Source organism: Psittacula echo, assembly GCF_963264785.1.
Source record: "Psittacula echo genome assembly, chromosome: 2".
Classification (NCBI taxonomy): Eukaryota; Metazoa; Chordata; class Aves; order Psittaciformes; family Psittacidae; genus Psittacula; species Psittacula echo.
The window spans coordinates 35,071,916-35,088,984 of record NC_137737.1 but is presented as its reverse complement, the minus strand read 5'-3'; the positions used below and the strand labels follow the sequence as shown (position 1 = coordinate 35,088,984).

Below are 17,069 nucleotides of genomic sequence, written 5' to 3'. Positions count from 1 at the left end.
AGTCCAGTTCCTTCCCTGAATGAGTGTATCTCTCTACCTTTAGGCCATACCAGTTCAGAGACCAGTAAAACCTGTGCTAAGCAATCAGCCTGCACTCAGTTCACCCCAGCTAAGGCATAACTAAATGTCTCACTGATGCCATATAAAGGCAGTACATTTGTCAAAAGTTACACTTAAGTGACCTCCCTGATTTTCAAAAGCAGTTATTGATTCTGTTTGCCTTAAAATCTGATTCTTTACTGCGAGGTCTCTTTACAGGAGCTGGTTTTGAAAGGTATTGTGCCTTTGTAATACTGAGTACAGAAAACCTCTAGCTACTTTCAACTTTTGACCAAAATACTGGAAGTGCAGGATCTTCTGTACAGGTTAGCAGCATTCCTAAAATAGTTATTAAACTGTTGATAGAAAATAATATTCTTACCAATAAAGCTGCCATTACAGGTCCATGAATAATATACAGCAAGTGCGTGTCAACACTCATCCAGCAGCTGGAGGGGAAATACACCATTAAAATTTATTTTTAACTCAAATCAAATGCATTACACAAATAATGCTAAGTTCCTTCAAAACCAGACATACTACTCACTTGTCATTGAAGTATCTGGTTCTTGCAACAGCGTGAATAGATGCTGGCACTAAAGGGAACCCTGAAATGATTAAAGTTTAAGATCAGTCTTGGTATCTTTTTAGTTGAATTTCATGTGCCACACACACTAATGAGGCTCTTGGCCACAGAACACATGCATGTGAAATCACAGCTTTCAGGAAAGAACTGCAGTCCTATCATTCTGAGTGCCCTAATATTACTTCAACAGTAAGATGCAAAAGGGAAGGAAGTTCAAGGCAGGCCAAAAGGAGAAGCAAAGCCCACAGGCTGTGTTCTCCTGGGGTGTCACAAAGCTGCTGCCAGGCTCCCCCGCACTGCTGCAGCTTGTGCAGCAGATAGGGGTGTGAGCAGCCAATGTGGGAAGCATGCACAGATCATTCAGTTCTCAGCAGAGTATTCCCTTGGGAAACCAGAGACACTTGTTAGAGGCATGTAAATTACTATTGAGCAAGAGAGAGGCACATTATCTCACATGCCAGATTATGGAGCAATAAACAACAGAGTGAGGAGCAGCTCTTTTGGAGCCTAAGGCAAGACAAAATGTTTGGAGCCAGGTTTTCTGGGGATGGGGATTTGTGATATATTCTGCAGCTTCTTAGCCTCTGTGCAGCCAAGCCTACCCCATGCAGCTTTATCTCAGCAGGGAGAAGAACGGTGGATACCATAAATCCAGATCCTCTGAATTATCTGTGAAGCCTCAGAGGAGGCCACTAATCTGACAGGGAGCTGATAGGAGCAAATTTGCACTGGGCCAGAGGCTTGGGAACGTGCTATGTTAACAAACTGAAAGCTTCAAATTCTTATTTCCAGCCTGACATTAACAGTGACAATCTGGTCCGCTGCTGTCCATCTTCCTTCAGCTTGCTTGTATGTTGTGTCCCTCTCCAACAGGGTAGAAAACTGGAACTGGGGAGTCTGCATGATTCTGCATGAAGTTTGTGCAACCCTGCACGTACAGACAGCTGACCAGTGGGGAGATAATCTACTGCCTTGTCTGTTCTGGAAGAGAGCTTTGTGGGTATCTTTGGTGATACTGATGCCTTTCACTATGAACCATGAACAGTTTTCCTGAGCTTTGGACATTCTACAATTATAAATATAAATGTGTGAAAAAGTCCTGCTCATACCTTTATTAGTCACAGAGTGAAGAACATGGCTCCTTGTTTCTTCAGCTGTTAAGTGATTTCATAAACACTTTTAGAAGAGACAGAGAACCCTTAGCCAAAATCTGGGGAAGTCTTATATCAGAGCACAGGCCAGCTAATGCAGGAGTGAGAATACAGTCAAAAAGGTATGTAAATAGGACACTGTGATGTCTCCAGGTATCTTTAAGCAGCAGCTACTTTACTGCCAAAAAAGGTTCTTACTGCAGTGTACCTTGTGAGGACAATGCAGCTGTAGGAGAACAAACTGGACTGCCTTCTCCTTTATATATTGTTAGAAAATGATGGCTTGGCCTCTGGCTGCAGAACGCCTTTTTATGGGGGTGATGATGCACGGCAGAACTAAAAGCTCAGAACAGAAAGACAGGATCTTCCAGACTCAGGGTGAGCTTATGGGATTGACAGTTTGAGAAAATCCTTTTCATTTGGAAATGGAGCAAGTCTGGGTCAGGTTTGTTGACAGACAGATTGAAGTGCAATTTTTAAGGGGCCTTTCTGTAATAGCAAAAATTCTTCATCTGAAAGCTCTGTCCTGGAGTATCACAAGTAGTATGCTCCACATGATGCCAAGGGACCTTTTCTCTTCTGCTAAATGCATTAGCCTAGAATATTTGGCTCAACAAACTCACAAGCAAATCTTAAGATGCAATGGAAAGTTTTCATTAGTCAGTTATGGGGTAAGAAGCTCATGACTGTCATACAGCTGGTATTTCCAGCTGAAGGCTGGATGGGTGCTTGTAGGACTAGATGTGCTCTGCTCTTGTAAAGGGCCAAAAGGCAGCGAGTTAATGAGAAGTGGAGTACCAAGGTCTGTTGCATCTTGGTGGCACAATGTGTACCACCCCAGGGGTTCCACCAACACATGGTGAGCAGAGAGTAACGTAGAAAAGGTCTTATCCCAGTCATCCCAGGAAGGGTATGACATATCCATCCCTTCAGGTCAATGCCAGGTCCTTTATGGCACAAACTGGCAATTATGCTTACTTGTATTTCCAGTTGAATTTGGAAGGCATTTCAGCACTGTCCAAGTAAATGATTCCCTTTTCACTTTACGTGAATGAAGCTGCCTGCAGCAGCAAGAGTGGACTGTAGGTGGATGTACACATTTGATACTGCTTGCTCGCTCTGCAAAAGGGTGACGTCCTGACCCAGTGAAACAGTAACAAATGAGAAATGACATCCTCAGCAGCAGCTCCCAGCAAAGGGGTCACCTGAAGGCATCAGCCTTGATATACATCTGCCCATGTCAGATTCTATTCAATCATCTCAAACCTTTTGTAGAAATCTTTTACACTTGCTCAGACTTTTTTCTTATAAAGCTATTTTACAAATGTTCTTAGTTATTTTTCCAAATAAAATAATCTAGATGTTCTTGCATAGGGATTAGTTATAACAATGAATAATGAGTAACTTCATCTTGTGTTGTACATTTACGCTGATCTTTTGAATTGTAATTCAGAGCACAACCTGCTGTGGTTTCTCTGCACTGTTCTTTGGAGAAATGTATCTCTCTCCATTGATTAACATAGCTGGATGTTTAAAGTCAGACTGTGTGATGACTGCTTCTGGAATCAGTGGAATTACACTGATTTATGCAATCTTAATGGGTTGCCAGATAGTCTCGGCTAGATCATTTTATTATTAATGATTCCTACTTTAGTTATGACGTGCTAATGATTACCTTTTTTAGGTAGTACTCATCTAGTTTGACGAAAGAGGCTGCTGGCTTCATAGCCAAGAGTTGTGTCCATTTTAATTAACTTTTTCCTTCTCAAGATATCATCATCCTATTACCACTGCCACCATCCTATTTATTTTTTGGGCAGTGCTGCAGATACTGATGAGTTTCTTACCAGATAACTTCACTGAATTACCCACCATGATGCTAGTGCCGTTCTCAGCAACATTATAGCTAGCTCATGAGCTTTCACGGCAGCCTAGCTGTCCCAGTTGCATTAAATTGCACTGTCTAAATTGAATGTCACCTGAGAAAAATATGTTTATGACCATTTTCCTCTTGCATAATTGGATATAGAATGACACTATTTTGGGAAGGCTTATGTTGCAAGACATGAAAATGGGAAAAGCTTTATCTGGAAAGAAGCATTTAAAATTCCTTCTGACATAGGGCTGCCATTTCAAAAGCAGAGCCCTATCTGACTTTGTATATCCAAATATTCTGAACTATGAAAACCTTATGATAGCACAGTTGCTTGCTCCAAGAGGGCTCAGGTATTTAAATTGACAAAGTCCAAAAACTTTGACTCAATTTAGGGTTCTTCAGGAATGTTATCTTCATTTAAGAGTTGATGATGTTCCATGGACTTCTAATTTCAAGAGCACAACAGGTTCTTCTCAGAAAAGATGGCATTCTTATAAGAAAAAAGAGTGTATAATGGCATTCTGATTAAAAAAAATAGTTCTTACATGCCTTAAAACAATCCATATAAACTAGAAAATCATGCCGATTTTCTAGGTATCTAATGTCGGTATCCAATGTCGGTATCCAGAAAGCACTAAGTCTTGTACTATAAGAGGCAAGTAAGTTACCAGGCTCTTAAATGAAAATTCAAATAGGGGAAGAACAACCTCTTACTTAGGACCTGATATTGGATGCCTAATTAGTGGCTGAAGTCAGAGTTTTGAAGTTCTTCAGAACACTCAGAACTGCGTCATTTTTCTCTGACTGAATTAATTCCTGATTTTTCTCTGTTTAAGCAGTAGGGCTACTTCTTTTTTTCCTGCTGTTAATGAAATAATGTTGAACAAGTATAACACCTCCAAAGAGGATGGAAAATAAAGAGTAAATTCTATCTGCTTCAGACTGCAATTGCAAGAGATGAATAATAGTGAACTATCCAAAGTGCTGTGGATAGGTACCAGATTAATATTTCTTCATATAAAGTGACAAAAATATGCAACTTCTGTTCAGAAAAGAGATATGCTTGGATAGAAATCTATTTTTCTCCCAAAGCTTTGTTTAACAAAACTTAAACATTTCTTTCAGCCAATCCCAAGCCGGTGCAAATAATAGATACTAACTCCTGCTGGTTTTTGTAAGTCTCTAGGCCCACCCAAATAAATGAACTCAAATTTAGGACCCAAGAACTCAAGCTATGAACTAGTGGTACACATACAGCAATTCAGGTGTGTAAGTACTAGAAGAATTCAAACGTGAAATAATTAACCATCTTGCTATGAATTATATCATACATACCCCAGCCCAGGAGGTAATACCAGTGCAAACGCTGCTCCTCAGCAAACACTGCCACCACAATCAGCGTGTGAAGATAAATGCCTTCACAGAGCATCCAGAAGTAGTTGCAGCCCAACATGTACTGATGAAAGAATTGTAGGACTTTGCAGCTTACCTGTCAGACAAATGAGATAATGTCACACACCTGCCAGCATTTTGCATTTAAGCAGGCAAAGACAAATGTTACTGCTAGGAAGCTAAATGGAACAAGTCCCCAGCTCTTGCTGGGTTTGTTCAGCACCTATCAGTGACAGGGACTTTAAACTTTTATAAATGAGGTAGATGGAACAAACAGCCCTCACAAGATAAGATAGAAAAAAAAAAATAATGCTAACAGCACTCCAAAAAGTACCACATAACAGAAAATCCCCTTCAGATGTCAGTAAACTGATGTTTTTCAGAAACCAAAACAAGCAAGTTGTTCTCGATGTGCAAGAAAGGCTATGAAGAAGATAGTAACTTAAGAGTTCCAGTTTGGGTGATTTCTTTTATTTTTGATTGAGCTTTTCTAAGGTTTGTTCAGCTCTCCCATCTGAGCCAGAGTTACTCTGTAAATTGTGCCCAGCTCTGAACATATTCCTTTGTGAAAGGCAAATCCTGTTGGCAATGGAGATTTTTTTTGGTAGGATACCAGGGATACTGGCTTTGCCTCTTCATGAGAAGACAGCTTTATCTTATCCAAATAGCAGAGCAACACAGCTAAATGGAGCTGGTGAAGCCAGGAAGTGGCTCCCACCTGCAGTTCAGATGAAGCTGCAGGCATGCACCTTGAAAGAGACTGGCTTCAAAATGCTGGGAAGCGGTGAGCAGACGGTGGAGGGAAGTGTGTCATGTCCACTACTAGTGAGTAAGTGGGGGGCAACGCCATTTCTCTTCTGAGAGGATCTCATGTCCATCCGCCTTCTCAGAGAGAGCAATGAGGTCCTCCATATGGGCTTCTATGCCACCAGCACCAAGTAAGGCTAGAAGGAGTGGGAGAGCTTTGCTGTGCCAGCACTGACCCACTGCTCCTGGAGAAGCACCATATGCTACATGGGAATCTGAAGTCATAGAAGTAACGGCAAAGTGACAATCATCATTTGTGGCCACAGGAAAATACTCTTTCCCCTGAACTTCTGCAGATATTTTCCAGATGACCAACTGGGCTGTACTGAGATCGCTTTAGAATTTATTTGTCTCTTTAAAATGACATTTTGGCAGGTCAGCAGGTAGAGGACTGGTTGTTCTGCATCCGTCTGGACTGTCCCCTGAACCAGAAAAGCTTGTTAGACATCCAGTGCAACCAACACCTTCTGTTGCTGAAAAACATTCCCAAAGCAACTGCCCAAACATATGCATTTATTCTGTTTCAGTATTTGTGGTGCAGCTTGGTGCTCATGAAAACATAGGATTATTGATAGGTTAGGATATCAGATTCTGACAGGATTAACTTGAAGGACTGATTTTTATTTTTGGCGATTCATTTTTTCTCCTCATCACACACGGCAGAGCAGACAGTCACAACTTCCTTCCACAGTGTCTGAACAGTTCTTTCAAACTATGCCCAAAAAGGGTTGTTGAGTGGTTTGAAAAGGTTAAAAAAAAAAAAGAAGAAGTATTCGCTCCTTCTTCTGTTGGCAGATGTGTTCATTAAGGTTCTTAAATTATCCTTGGACTGTTTTTCACAGGTCTGGGTCAACATGTTTCTTGCCTTGTTCTCTCGCCCGTACTCAATGTAGCCTCTCAGCTGGTGGCTGACCTTTCTCCCTTCCTCCCTTATTAATTACCCATCCCACAAGGGCTGCTTTGAACCAAAGGCACTTCCAAACGGCTGCACACACATTCAGGTGGCACCATCCCTGACATCAGCCAGCTACCCCGGACTCTAAAAGTCAGCAAAATTTCTGAGCCATCTCAGCAATTTTCAAGACAGGTTTGATAAAATCTGCCGAGTCCCTGGTTTGGGCTGGGCCAGCCCCATGATCCCACTATGAGTATCTGCAAAGAGGAGCTGCAGGTCAGGGGGTTGACCTGAAAGCTTAAGGCTTCATTTCCCCGATGGTTCAGTGGGAGTGATGTGGGGTGCTTGCACATTGCATGCAGGCTGATCCTGCTTGGGCCAGTGCCAAAGTTACCCAGCTTTTCATCCACCCACTGGGGCTCTGGGTATGGTCTTGTACTACAGCCAGGCAGCTGGAGAGGAGCAGAGCACAGCCATTAAGTTCTGCAACAAAATCATGGAATCATAGAATGGTTATGGTTGGAAGAGACCTTAAAGATCATCTAGTTCCAACCCCCAATTGGTGTGCCCCCAGGGCACAACAATCCATGGTACGTTGTCATACCTGTCATTTCAACTTACTGCTTTCACCATTTCATATTGCTGAACTGAAAGAGAGATGACTACAGAGTATCCTTATTTGTCTGACAGCTGTTTGCATTGTTCACCGACCCTCTGAGCAGAGACTGACCAAACATACCTTGCATTTGAACTAAGCCAGTCTTTGCTGCAACTTTTATTTGTAGCTCAAACAAATGCACACACAGAAAGCACACTGCCTGAGAACTACATACCTAAATTCATTTGCTTTATTTCCCAACATTTCTTCCTTTCCTGTACCCTCCATGTGAACTATTACTTGTGGCTTTAAAAATTAAATCATATACCTATCTTTCAGAGTAACGGCCATGCAGACAGCTTATGACTCTTCTGATGAATTTAATCACTTCCTACGCAGTAAGTTAAAGAAGTAAGAATACCATTGGCAAAGCATGAAGGATGGGAGTGATTAGTACTTAGATCATAATCACATTAATTTGAGAATGAATCTGATAAAATTAGCATAAAGAGTTTAAGCACAATTGAGATGTTTTGATGCATTGAGATGAATTACGTTAAATTCATATTAATCAAACTACAGCAAAAATAAGTCTTTGCTTTCAATGAGCTAACAAATGCCGCACATTCCATTTGTGGCTAAAAGTGAGGCAGTGGAAATATTTTACTATGATAAAAAGAGAGTGTTTTTCTTAGATCGGAGCAGGTAAAAGAGAAGAACATGTTTCTACTGAGAACTGGATTAATGCATTGTATAAATAAAATATGACAAATGTAACCAACATCTCTGTGTACATTAGTCTTAGCTGGGAAAACTGCAGAACTAGTGAGTTTTATAAAATGCTTATTCTTACAGAAACAAGTAAAATAAAACTGCAAAATTATACAGAAGCAAATTCACTTCCATGCTTGACAACTGACTGTTAAATTTGGGCTAAAGAACATGTTCAGAGGTTTTGTCTTTTGCTGAAGTCAAATATATTTTGTTGCAAGTTGTTTGAGTCAGAGGCTCTGTCCTGGTTGTGTCTTGTATGATACACAGCAGAGTCAAATCCTGGACTCAAAGAGTTATCACACAGCACCTTCACACTATAGAGAGTAAAATGTGAAGAGCTCTCAGTCTATAGGTGTGCAGATGACTGAAGCTATTGGATTTTCACTCCTGAGCAAGGCAGACTGAGAGGAAATAGCTCATCCTTTCTAGTTAGCTCAGTAACTGTTGCTTAGGCTGGTGTGCCCCTGTATCCCAAACATAGGAATAAACAAATGTTCCTCTTTTTGAAAGACTGGAGACAGACAGCATTCACTGCACAGGTTGGTGGATATACAGCAAATGAAAGATACAATTACCAGGAAAGCCCCCAAAGCTAGGTAACTACCTAAGGGAGAAGCTTCTTTGTGGTTCCAGGAGGATAGCCAAGAATGAACCCTTTTTCAGCAGAATGCAGCTTGGCAAGAACACAATCTGTGCGCAAAGAGGCTGCCTCCTGTTACTTGTTCTCATTGCACTGATGTGTTCATCAGCAAAAGCTGAGGGAAGTTATTTACAGATCTGCAGGATAGCACCCAAGAAAAAAAATCTCCTTTATTGATAACTTTTTGATAACTTTCCTTCCTCGTGAAAGCAACCTGCAATGGCCCTAAATTCTAACTACTCAGGGGCAAAAGGAGTAAATAGGAATACAGACAGTCATACTCTTCCTGCAAATCTTGCTAGGAGTCATGTAACTCTTGCAAACACCTCAACTGCAGTATGTAATGAGAGCACTTCAAAAGGATGCTGGAACCAGTTCACAGAGAAGAAATAAAATAATTCACTCTCCTTTTACAAGAAGGAGCTAGAACAGGTGTCTATGATGTTTTGCAGGATATTTTGGCATATTACAAACACTGTTAATGTTCCAGCCCTATCAAAGGACTCCCAAAGGTCCATCTGCCTATGCAGAACCCTGCAATTGTGTAGTAATGGAATTGGCATGCCACTCTCCTTGGCTAACCCAGCAGCCTCTCATCACATGTAGTTGTCATTTCCCTCTCTCCTTGGTTATCAGTTAATAGGTTATGGACAGGAAGCTGCAGCATTAATTACCATCACTACCCTCTAGGGCAAATCAAACCAAAACACTCTGACTACATAAAACCCAGAATACAATCTTCAACCGTAATAACAAAATGTAATGTGAAATAAACTGCTAATTGTTTTTGAGCAGGTCTTCCTAGTAATTCAGTCAAAGGACTGACTCTGTTTTGGCATAGGAAAGTTGTACAGATTCCTGTGTCTCCTCATTCCTGTGATGCTTTGGGTGAAGGGACTCAGATTGGGAAGTTAGGCGGTCTGTGTTTTACACCAGCCTGCCCTATGGAAAGTAAGGATGGGCTAGCCCCCTGGTGTGCTTAACACAAACTCTCTTTTCAAATGCTTGCTATCCATTGAAATGCCCCCTGACTGACATCTCAAATAAATTGTTAAAGAGTAGACCAACCAATGTCACTGATTTTCAAACCAAGCCAGCTATATGGGCCACCTCTTCAGCTGCTCACTTGTTTGTTTAAAAGGAAATAAACATATTTGACCTTATTAGCCTGGTTCATCTTCACTTTTGTGAACCTTCCCAGTGCACAGCAGTGAAGGACACTCCTCGAGGAGAGTTTTAACATCTTGCCACAGAAGGCAGACATGAGTTATTCAAATTCAGTTTGAAGGCAATACAATATAGTCTCAGATATTCTTAACCTAGCATTTTTAAGGAATAGCATAAAGTTTGATTACGGATCTACCTTACATGCCTCTTTGTTTGTTTTTCTGGCTATTAGAACATAGAATCATAGAATAGTTAGGGTTGGAAAGGACCTTAAGATCATCTAGTTCCAACCCTCCTGCCACGGGCAAGGACACCTCACACTAAACCATGTCACCCAAGGCCTCATCCAACCTGGCATTGAACACCGCCAAGGATGGAGCATTCACAACCTCTCTGGGCAACCCATTCCAGTGCCTCACTACCCTAACAGTAAAGAATTTCTTCCTTATATCCAATCTAAACTTCCCCTGTTTAAGTTTGAACCCGTTACCCCTTGTCCTGTCACTACAGTCCCTGATGAATAGTCCTTCCCCAGCATCCTTGTAGGCCCCCTTCAGATACTGGAAGGCTGCTATGAGGTCTCCACGCAGCCTTTTCTTCTCCAGGCTGAACAGCCCCAACTTTCTCAGCCTGTCTTCATACGGTATTCTATGAAAATATTCTTAAATTCCAAGTATCCACATGTTGCACAAATAAGCAATAAAAGGATTTTCCAAAGCAAGACAGTGCTAAGTATTGTAGCTGTAAATCACTGGCTATCAGAATGTCATACCATCATACAATATATCTACTATGAGTCATCCATTAAATTGTGTTCCAGTCAGAAACCTGGCACACAGGGGCTCGGGCTATGATTAATGTTTTAATATACTTTTAAACCATTTACAGAACAAAATGTACACAGTTGCTCAGAGAGATCCTAGGGTTTGTGTTACAAGAAAGCAAAATATGAAATTTAACAATGGGGGATATTTTTAACAGCATCTGTGTTCATGTCTATGCTACAGCAAAGCAGCCAACCCAGAATTAGGCATTCTGGACAGGAATTAATATGACTACATCCACACGTCGTTGGGTCCCAGCTGCTGTAGCAATTGCTTTCCCTGGGCTGTAGCTTTGCACTCTGCAGGGTGCTGTGCTGGGCTGTGCTCCCTGGCACATCCAGCAAGGATGGATCCATCCTCCTGGCACATCCAGCAAGGATGTGCCAGCACTGTCAGCATGCTCCGGCCATTGGCTCCTTGCCCATGGCATGCACCATGGCAAGCAAGCTTCACACTGCCTCATCATGCTCAATGCGTTTTGTTAGCTTGGTTTCTGAGGGACGAAGCTTCTCACGAAGGATCATAAGTACGAGCTGGACTGATGGAGCAGGGCAGAGAGGCTATCAGAGAGGGACCCAGAGGAGGAGAAAACAGGGGCAACCTGGGTAGTCTAAGAAAAGAGTACAGGAACTATTTGACCTGCTGTTCATTTGGACTCAAAATGCAGTCAGAGTGCTAAGAAGATCTGCTGCCATCTTCTCCCAGTGGTGGGAGGCAATCCACAATAAAAAGGGTAAGAACTTCAGTTATTCCAGGCACCTCTCCTCCACTATCACACCTGAGCAAGAGTCACTGGGCACACTAGGATGGGACAAGACAGAGGTTACTCGAACAGATTCATGCAGGGCCTGGGCTGATTTTACAGTCATACCTGAGCCCTGGGCATGTTGTTGCACCCTGAGCCAGGCTAGTTTAAGACAACATGGAGTGTACCTAACAGCCAACTGTACTTATGGTTACATTTGAGGTATAAGATATAAACCTGCAAAGGTGTTTCCTAAGGACTTGCTACATATATAACTTTGATAACATGGATATATATTTATTTTATATATTTGATATCCATGGATATAACCACTCCATTATTCATTTAAATGCTCTGTAATATATGACTGGGATTTGTGAGATTAAATATAGACTCCTAAATTGTCCCTCGTGTAGTCAAAAGATAATGAGTCAATAGAGGTGATAGAGATTAAAGCAAAACTTACCTCATCCTAAGGAGGTATCTAAAATAAGTCAGATGGACAGTGCCCTGAATGTGCCTTTGTCTAACTTTAGCTTTGAAAAGAGCATCGGGCCACTAGCTTAGCTGTGTGTACCTACAAAACAGAAGTCCAAATGTAAGATGTACCAGACCTTAAATGCCTGTGGGTATTTTAACTCTCTAGAAGTACTCAGAATTTGCTCCAGTGCCTTTCTTGAGGCAATCTGCTGACAGGGGGGGCCACCAATCATTTGAAGGATGTTGGGCCAAGGGGACGCTAGGAAATTCAGAAAACATTCAGTTGGGTGTATGCAACATAAGCCATTTAGAGGTGAAATGGTGAGGAAAGGAGCTTAATTATCCAAATAGATGACCTGTTATTGGTTGATAACTCATTCTGACAACTAAAGCTAAAGACCATGTACATAATTAGCCCAAACCTCTTAATTTTTAATTTCTGCTGACAGCCATTACTATTTCTTCTCACATACTCTTACACCATGTGTTTGGCTGTCATCTGTAAGTACATTTTGATGCCCTTTCATTTATTTCTCTGCTGTTTCAGACTACTTCTGTTTGGCTGTAAATACTTTCAAAAGGAGTAAGGTGGCTGGGTCATGACTAAAAATGGGCTATAATATAAGTCTGCACAGCAGTCACCAAAGGGCAATGAAATAGCATAGTTAACATTCTTCTCACCTAACCTGGATGTCTGACTTCATGGTACAGACATGTGGATTGAAGTAGTCCCTGGTGAGGAATGAGCCCTCTGCTTTTAGTACACCTGACCTGTTTTAGCCACCTGCATTAGAGCGAGGCAAATGATCTCTTGGACTCAAGACACAGCTGCCTGCACTTGCAGCTCTGCCATTTAATCAAATACATCCCACTGACAAAAATAGCTGTGGCCACACAATATCAAGGACAGTGTCATGTTCTGGAAACATGATGGTACTGTCCTGAAGGGAACATTTTGTAAAATGTCTATCTTTTGAGGGATTTTGAAAGATCTACTTTCTGTCCAATTTAGATTCAAATTTCTCACATTTTAGGTAGACACTTTTAAAGGCACATGGTAAGGAAAACTTGGAGAGGAACCTCAAGTTCCATTTGAATTATCTTGAATTAGTAGTTGCTTCTAAAACTACAAGGCAGGTTTCCAAACACAACTACTTCATATTCCTAGAGAAATATCAAAACCTAAGCTACTTAAATGCTCTATTCATGTGGGAGGCTTTGCGTAGAAAACACAAGAGCAGGAGTTCATTAGAAGATACCATGTCGGCACAGTGTAGCACAGCATCCACCAAAAAGGCAGCTGTTAGCATTTGCACTTGTTGATCTGACATTTAAGAAGAAGTTGATACTTCACATTTTTTCCATGCCTGTGTTTTTAGGGGCTAATGACATATAATCTGTTTACTTTTCAATCTCTCAGATGCTATGAGACAGTGCAGCCAGTAGAAATTTATGGTCACCTAGGTCCCACCCTGCATTTTTAGGTTATCTTCACTTTCTAATTACAAACCTTTCCCATTATTTGAGGAAAATCAACAGGAAACATGCTAAAAAGCCTCAGTAAAGCATGGAGAACTAGTGTCAGAACTCAGTCGAGCACAGCTCCACACTGAAAAAGACTAACAGCCTTCCAGGGATCACTAGAGCTCAGTTCTGAGCGTCAAATGAGTATACCTTTCTTGAACAGCAGTCTGAGGGCATGTCATGAATTTCAGCAAATCTGAATTCTCTCATTTTGCAGATACAGCCTGTGTGTGCTTTGCTATGACAACCTCATATAAAAACCCTAGTGGCTGCAAATGGCCACTGTGGCCAAACAGCAAAGTTTCAGTCAATGACAGCAAGACCAGGGATGCTGAGGTTTTGCTGATTCTGAAAACAGCTGTCCTGGGAATACTGATTTCTCACTGTCACAGTGGCAGAGCTTCAGGATCCAGAGATGGCACAGGTGCTCAATGATTAGGCAAAAAGGCAGGTTAAATCAGCCTTTTCACAGAGACATTTATTAGGTATTCAGCCTCCATCCCTGCTGGTCTTCCTCACCTGAGCAGAAAAGATGAAGCCTGAAAACCTGGGAACAATCCCTAGGACCTGATGCCTTCAACTTTGGGAAAACAGTGCATTTTGCAGAACAGAGTCCTTTCTAGAATCACATTTCTGAAGGAAACAGCACTCTGCCTCCTAAATAAAAGGCTGTGTGTGGGGATCACACTGCCAAAACACCATCCACAGGATCTGATAGAGGCTGGCTTATTCTGACATGAAATACCTTGGGACTGGGCTACATGAAAGCTATCATCCCTTGCTGATGGTGCAACAGTTTTGAGAAACCTGAGCCTACTATTAGTTACTGCTTTAAGAGAACAAGCAACTGAAATGTAGAGATATTTTTTTTTCCTGGGAAAAGCGATGAGGAAATCTGTCCCAAAATAAATACTTATTCTTAGACTTTTAAACCTCTGTTTTCCCCTCCTGATGGCACCTGCTAATTTGATGGTGCCTTCCCACTGAAAAAGCAACCTACTATTGCTGAGAAAGCTCAGACCTTTTTCAGAGATGGTGATTGACTGACTTCTTTGCAGCCCAGATTCAGTTGCTCCACAGAAACCACAAATACTCTTCACAGAAGTGCCATTTATGAATGTTGTGAATTTTCTTTAATCATCCATACTTCATATTCTGGCCGTGGCACACCACATCAGATCAGCGAATCTGATACCACCAGGATTACATGGTGCTTTGTTTCCTCCATTACTCTGAGAGTTTTGAGAAAATAAACAAGTCTATAAAGTCCTTGGGGAAAAATGATGGGAATTACTGCTCTGTTTCATGCCACTTAGACTCTGAAAGATCTGTCTTAAAATTAATGCAGATATTTTTCAAGCTTGAAAATTTGTGAGGATTCTTTGAATGTGTCTGGTTCTGAATTCACAAAGTCCCTTAGTCTGCATTAATCTCTTTGAACCTAATGGGAGGAGGAAGACTTGATCCATTCTAGGATGTAAGAAGAGATTTTGATCTACATCTGAATTACTGCAGTGTTATGCCAGTGCAACCCAGTGATTTCAATGAGGGTAAAACTGGTGACAAGGTGCCAGAGCTGGAGAGTAGATCCTGTCCCTGTGCATCCTGCACAATACCATGCCACTTTCCCTGTCCCTGTGGTTTAGTGCTGGACAAGACTGGTGAGAGGGAGTCTAGATTGCAAATGCTGTTAGGAAGCAAAGGATCATAGCCTGAGAAATGCAATTCTGCTGATACTAGAAAAATGCAATGTGTCAGTTGATTTGTGGATGAAGGCATAGGCAGATAGAGCAGGAATTTCCCTTCCCTGTCACCTTCTGAGATGACCCTCTGTAGACGCATGCACATCAGCTACTGTTCTTGCTTGCACCTCTCAGGCTCAGCTGTCGCAGCAATGAACCTCGAAATGTGATATTGTGTTTTTTAGTCCAGTTCAGAAATGTTTCTTTGTTGGGAAAGCTTCTTCCTAAATCTGAGCACTAGGACCAACCCTTCCTGTTCTCCCTCTGTTTCAATGGAAGGATTTAGTGACTACACTGCAGCGTAGTGACTGTGTTTCAGAAGATAGTTTGTGAATCCCCTGTTCTGGTATAGCATTTGCTATGTCACAAAAGAACTTGTGCCACTGAAACATCTGATCTTCTCTGCTTTACTGGTGAAATCTAATGACAAGACAGGTAGTTGTCACAGAGGAACTGGGAAGGATAGCAGATGCGACCTTGTCTTCACGCACCTGCTCAGGAAAAGGAAAACTAATGGAATTTGTGTATGTATTTGTAGATGTCAAAAATTACTCTGGGCATCTGCAAAGTCTGAAGCACAGCCTCAGTCCTTGGCTTGCAAATGATCGATTAAAAGGTTAAGTTCACTCATCCATAACAGGCACTTTTGCTTCTTGTTTTACTCTGGAGCTGAATAAAAAATGCCAGAATTTCATCACTGAACATAGCGTAGTGAGACACAAAACTGGTGGAAAACACTTGACTGGAGACTAACTTTGGCCCTCAGAAAAAGCAAGTAATACAGAAAAGCAAGTAATACATTTTATGCTCTCCAGGCCAACCTTGCTGAGCCAGTTTGTCCTAGCAAAGTCTACGTACAACTATAAACTTCAAATGCACAAAATTTGCACAATTTGTAAATTCACAAATACACATTGGGACCATCTCACCAAACCTTGTTCCTATACCAGAGGCAGGTATAGGCAGAAAGGCAGTGTTTTAGATAGATAGTGAGCTGGACTCTTCATTAGATGACGGGCTCATAGGGAAGACGACAACAGCTTTCACAAGAACACCGATCCTCTCCTAGTGTAAAAGATGCTACACTATAGACGACTCAGGAGACACGACTTCTAGGTACTGGCCAGTAATTCTGTGTTAGAAGTTTGGTCTCTGATTACTTCTGCATCTAGATGATACTCTAGAATAGCTTTGAATCATCTCTTTGGGGCTAAACTGGCTGCATAGGCCCCTGTAAGTGATCCAGTGGGAGCAGGATGGAGGAACAGATGTACTAAGATGAAAGACCTTGGAGATGCTTTGAGAGTGATAGGAAAGCTCTGAAAATAGTTACATTAATAAAGAATCAGATTATTTAACAAGAATGGAGCCTCCTGAAGCTCTACCCTGAGCATAATACATGAAACAACTCAGATGATCAAAATGCCCTTCTTTATGGAGCTCCACCTTTGTTGCTTCCAAAGGGAGCTGCACCAAAGAGACTGCTGGGACTACTAAGGCAAACACAAGCCACATGAGGCAGCAGTTTTTCCATTTATCTTCACTGGTATCAGCTATGAGCCTCTTATTTCAGAAGAATATGTTTTAAAACCCCACAGGCTCTGCCAGGCTACATCAGAAGAACTGAAAGCAACAAGAGATGAGAAAGTAACATTTATATGGTAAAAAGTCCTAAAATGGACACTATTCTTGAAATGCTGTGAATCTCCTTTGTTTTCTTGGCTCTCATTTCATTGCTATGCCTTTGAGAATTGCGGAGGTCACCCGTATCATAACCCCATAAATCACAGTAACTACCCTTTATACTCTCCTCGTCTGCCCACAGAGCT

At 41.6% G+C, this 17,069-nt stretch overlaps 1 protein-coding gene across 1 annotated transcript in view; it reads right to left on the bottom strand.

The window, feature by feature from the left end:
* CALCR (calcitonin receptor) overlaps positions 1-17,069 on the bottom strand; it is a gene marked incomplete at both ends in the record, with an annotated part of 117,634 nt that overhangs the window by 14,777 nt on the left and 85,788 nt on the right. The window contains 3 exons of the mRNA XM_080610514.1: positions 422-488; positions 587-647; positions 4,988-5,141. Of these exons, the coding sequence (XP_080466640.1) occupies positions 422-488; positions 587-647; positions 4,988-5,141 (282 nt within the window). The remainder of the gene's footprint in view (positions 1-421; positions 489-586; positions 648-4,987; positions 5,142-17,069) is intronic.